The 5000-nt window shown below is 41.6% G+C and overlaps 1 protein-coding gene across 1 annotated transcript in view; it reads right to left on the reverse strand.

The window, feature by feature from the left end:
• LOC122267775 (uncharacterized) overlaps positions 1 to 5000 on the reverse strand; it is a 49390-nt gene that overhangs the window by 35706 nt on the left and 8684 nt on the right. The window contains exons 7-13 of the mRNA XM_086541897.1: positions 4413 to 4721; positions 3897 to 4205; positions 2346 to 2627; positions 1867 to 2130; positions 1334 to 1654; positions 778 to 1128; positions 407 to 646 (exon numbers count right to left, since the gene is read on the reverse strand). Of these exons, the coding sequence (XP_086398023.1) occupies positions 407 to 646; positions 778 to 1128; positions 1334 to 1654; positions 1867 to 2130; positions 2346 to 2627; positions 3897 to 4205; positions 4413 to 4721 (2076 nt within the window). The remainder of the gene's footprint in view (positions 1 to 406; positions 647 to 777; positions 1129 to 1333; positions 1655 to 1866; positions 2131 to 2345; positions 2628 to 3896; positions 4206 to 4412; positions 4722 to 5000) is intronic.

A 5000-nucleotide genomic window follows, 5' to 3' on the forward strand; every position in this document is an offset into this window, starting at 1 on the left:
CATTGAGTGCCACTATCTTCACTATTAATACTATAATGATAAAGTTGTTTTTAGTAATTTCATAATCGTCAGATATAAAATATCGCTTGTAAAGCTTATTATCACCACCATATCGTCACCACGACAACTTATATTAATAATGATAATGGCGATAATGATGATAATATATACCACAATAGTAATAATAATAATAAATATGATAATAATACTTAGCATTATTACTAATTATTATTACAATTTATGATAATGCTAAACTGGCATAACAATACATTATTGCTACTTGTGATGTTACATTATAATAATGGTAATGATAGTATCAATATCGTCATGATCATCCTTATCATCATCACCATCATAGTATTCTTAATGATGATGATGATGATAAAAAGGGGAAAATTGTCCTCACGTTCGACATTTTGTATAGACTGAGTCAAGTCACACTGCCTGACTGTTCCTCCGGCGGGCGCTGTGTTCTCGAGGGTCACGCACAATTCGACGGGAGAGGCGGCGGCGGCGGCGTCGAAGTCCAAGGAATAAGACGTTCCGGCGTCGAATTCGATCTCATTGATCTCCAGCTTCTGGTCTGTGCTGACTCTCAGAGGCGCCGTGTCTTCCCCTCCAACCCAGCTCATCGTTGGGTTGATTGCTGAGATAGTATTGTTATTATTTTTTTGGTTTGGATATGATTAATTAGTATGGAAATTTTTCATGCATGAACCGTCCATTTACGTTCCTGGATTTAATACAAAATGAGAATGAATGAAACTAGACACATACTTTGGAGTTCAACCGTTGCTTCTGCTAATGCCAAGGGAACATTGACAGCATTTTTCGCAATTAAAATCAGCGTCGTTTTTGGGCTGAGGATAGTATCCGCTGGGTTGATGTCAAAGTGATAGACCTGATCTGCATTTGGAGAGATGGTACCACTGTCGACGTCTTGCGATATTGCTACGTATTCCTCTTCCGTTCCGTCGCCGTTGTCATGGGTAGCGATCAACGTAACACTCGCGATGCCGTCAATGGCGTCGGCACCGTTAGAGACCGTTATATCTGTGCTGAATTTGGTCGTGTCCGCTTTAACACGGTTGATTCGTTTCAGAATAAGTTCCTTCGGATTTGCAGCGCCTGGAATGGAGAATTTTAGATTGAATTAGACTATTTGTAAAATGATAAAGAGATAATACACTTTTAAGAGGACAAACGAAAACGTGGAGGCGACAGCGGATCAGCAGGTGAAAGCTGCGTATGAACTATGAAGCTGGAGGGATAGGATCATCCGGGATTTAGAATACTACGCTATGTGTGACAAAGAGAAAGAAAAAAATATTACCTCTCTTTCCCCTGTATTGTGTTGTTGACATTTCGAGCGACACAATCTGATTCATAGGATCGAGGTTTCCAGTTCCTTCTTTATCTTCATAAGGACTGACTGTGGCCTTGTATTTGACGCCGGCCGTTAGATGGGAGAAGTATGCATAACATAATGGGTTTTCACATGTCACTTTGACATTTAAGATGGGCTCTCTCGCCTCCACTCCCGTTCCTTGGGAAGTTTCAAGGACGATGACCCGGTAGGCGTTTCTGTCTGGCATTTTCTTAATCGCTATTTCGGAGAGCGAGTCTGAGATCTGCGCACCTCTTAATTCCAGGCCTGGAAAGGACGGAGATGGCCGATCAACGAACTTATGAGAGACAGAGAAGGGGGCTGTGATTTGTGTGTGTGTGTGTGTGTGTGTGTGTGTATTCTAAACATATCATCATAAAATCGATGAATCATCTGAAATGGCACATGGAACACCATAAAAATAAGTATCAGATTAACCTCCGATGCGCTGATTGATCATAGATAAGATTTCAACTTACCATACACCGTCCTCTGTTCAGACTCAACAGGTTTTCCTTTCGTGTCATCCACATACACCACCAAAACTTCAAGCTCTTCAACGCCTATGTATTCCGGCACCGGACAATTCTGCACATCCGGTTCGCGGCAGCTCTTGATCGTAGTTGAATCGGGGTCATTATGGTAATAGTATACGAGACTGTCAAGCGCTTTCTTGTCTGAAGGAGTTTGCTCAACTAAAACGGTGGCTTCGTATTCCACCTGGATGGCTGTCATAGCTGCAGCTGTTGGAGGAAAGGACCGTTTTAATACCGTATATACACCAAATGATTGGAGACTAAATTGCAAGTTTTTTTTTTTCATAACTATCAACCTGTCAAAAAACGCCTCATATCCGAATGGCCACTGTGCAGGACTTCAGATCTGACTGATATTGTTTACAATAAAAAGGTAATGATTATTAAGAAAACGGCAAAAGAGCAAACATACAAAAACTCACCGTTAGCTGTTGCATCCTTCAGCTCGGAACGACGAGTACAAATCTCTACGTCTGTGTTATCTTCAGCCTTTCTACACAGCTGTATGTGTGCTGCCGAGGTCGCTTGCTGGTTCAAAAGATGGTAGTTGACTCCCTTCACGCCTGTGCTGGCTTGGATGGCGAGATCGTCACCTCCCACCAAAATCGCGTCAGTCTCGAGAGATTGCTCATTACAGTCGAGCCTTACCATTTGTTGCTTTCCTACGAGGTATCCTGGATCACACTTTGGGAAGTTTGATATATCTACCGATGGGAGAAAGAACGAGTTTGGAGATCGTCGATAAAATAGATATGTAAATAATAGCAATATAGATGGAGATATTGGTGGAGAGAGTGAGAGGGTGGAAGGGTAGATGGGAGGAAGGGAAAGACAGAGGGAAGAAGGAAAGAAGAGAGGGAGGGAGGGAGGGAGAGAAGGTGAGATATGGAGAGAGAGAGAGAGAGAGAGAGAGAGAGAGAGAGAGAGAGAGAGAGAGAGAGAGAGAGAGAGAGAGAGAGAAAGAAAGAGAGAGATAATTTCTTGCTGTTGATGTAAGTTATGCCATTTATGATGGCGGTCAAACATATTTCTTCATGTGTGTATTGTGGCACGGATATGAGATCCAGGTACATAGTAGATGAGGCATAGTGCAATTGTAAACTGAAAAGTGATACTCGAATAATGGTAATTCAGATACCTCATTCAGACACATAATAGTGGTAATCGAATAATGATAATAATCCACTTAATGGCGGGCTCGCGTCACTGCATACAAGCCCGGCGTAGCATATGCTCCGCAAATCTGGCTTATCCTTATCCTTATCCACTTAATGATCCAGTTGAGTCATTTCCCTTTGCTCGGAGAAATTATGTTCATATGAAACAAGGAATATCTTCACTTTACGTTTAGAGCGTAAGATCAAACAGCGACTAAATCTTCAGCGACAAAAGATGATAATAAACCAAACGCGAGTAGTGGCAAGAGACCACGTAGTCCCTGGTGACTTATGGGTATTGGTGAATCTGAATCTTGTTCTGATGCTTCGAAGCTTCGATATGTGACCGTGAGTGTGTGAATATAAGTAGTAAAGTGAAAAAAAAAAAATTGTCATACAGTATTTGTGTTTCATTCATTCATACATTCATGGTGTACGGCTGTGTCTTTGCGTAGGTTTAGGTATGAGTTGTATAATGACGGAAAATGTCATAAAGTGTTTATGTTTCGTTTATTCTGATGCTTCGAAGACTTATTATAGGCTGTGTGTGTGCGTACAATTATGCTTTAGTCATAAAGTGGAGGGAATGTCTTAAAGTATTTGGGTTCATTCTTTCTGATGCTTCGCAGATTTGGTGTACAGGTTTGAGTTTAAGTATGAATTGTGAAGTGAAGGGAAATGCCGTAAAGTGTTTTTGACCACACTGTAATATTTCTATTTATATCAAGGCGATGTCTTTTTTTTACTATAGAAAGTGAGTGTATATGTTTGCCTTTCACCTATAAAGAAGTCAAGGAAGAAATATCGTTATCAAACCTGGAAATAGGAACTCCACTTCTCCGAACATAGTAGTGCCGTCCTCGATGGTCAGTCGCAACACCCATTTTAGTGGCTCTTGTCCGTGCAGCCAGTTCATCAACAAATCAGTTCCCACGAAGTTCGCCCCTGTGTCCGATACGCCCGTCAGAGCCAGATCCATCTCCGTTACTGGTTCTGGTTCCAATTTTATGGCGGACAGTTCTCCGCCTGACACTGTAGCTGAGACTCCAGTGTAGCGAATAGAAAATTCTTTTGTGGTTTCATCGACGATCTCAAATTGCGTGATGGTCAGGTCAAAGGTCCTCTCTGAAATTCAATAACAAAGATCTTAAGAAAGATAAAAAAAAAAAAAAGAAGAGCAATGTGCATCAGTATGTGAAGTGACAGGACGGGAAAGAAGGATTGGCAAAGGTAGAGAGATGGAGTAGAGATGAAGGAATTTAAAAAATATATATATCTATGCCTACAATATATAGATATTTAGTTAGGGAGAACAGAGATAATCAGACTTACTAAAGAAGGCCTCGGTGGAAGCACTTGCCACGACGCTCAGTCCGTCGAAATCTCGTTCAATGACAATCGCAACGACTTTCCCAGGGATAAGCTCGTCGCTCAACAGAGTTACACCTACGAAGCAGATAGCACCGTCTGCTTTCTGTGTCGCACCTCGAGACCGAATCGAATGCCCTTTTAGGTCAGCTATCACCAGCTCAAATTGGCGGAGGCTTCTCGGGGTTCCTCCTTTGTTGGTGAAGCATGCGCTGGCAAAAGCCTTTGACCCATCGCTGCTCCAGCCAAAGTGAACATCCTGTATTTCGAGATCTGCGGGGGACGGAAGACATATGCATGGCCATTTGCATCCAGAGAATTAGATGGGAGCAATACATGTGTTATGGATTTCTTCCCTCGATTGACTGGTAATTTCAACGCTGAAAAAAGGTTTACCACCGATATTAGTGTAGAAAAAGGAAGAATTACAACACAGTGAGTTTTTTTCTTCTTAAGTATAATAACATTTTGAAGTCTGATAACGATAACGAAGAGGAGGTTAATGAAGGATAAGGTAGTAACGAAGGCATTAAATTGAGATAATCAGTAAAA

This window comes from Penaeus japonicus, unplaced genomic scaffold (genome assembly GCF_977035675.1).
Source record: "Penaeus japonicus unplaced genomic scaffold, GWHDUDI00000001_assembly GWHDUDI00000011, whole genome shotgun sequence".
NCBI lineage: Eukaryota > Metazoa > Arthropoda > Malacostraca > Decapoda > Penaeidae > Penaeus > Penaeus japonicus.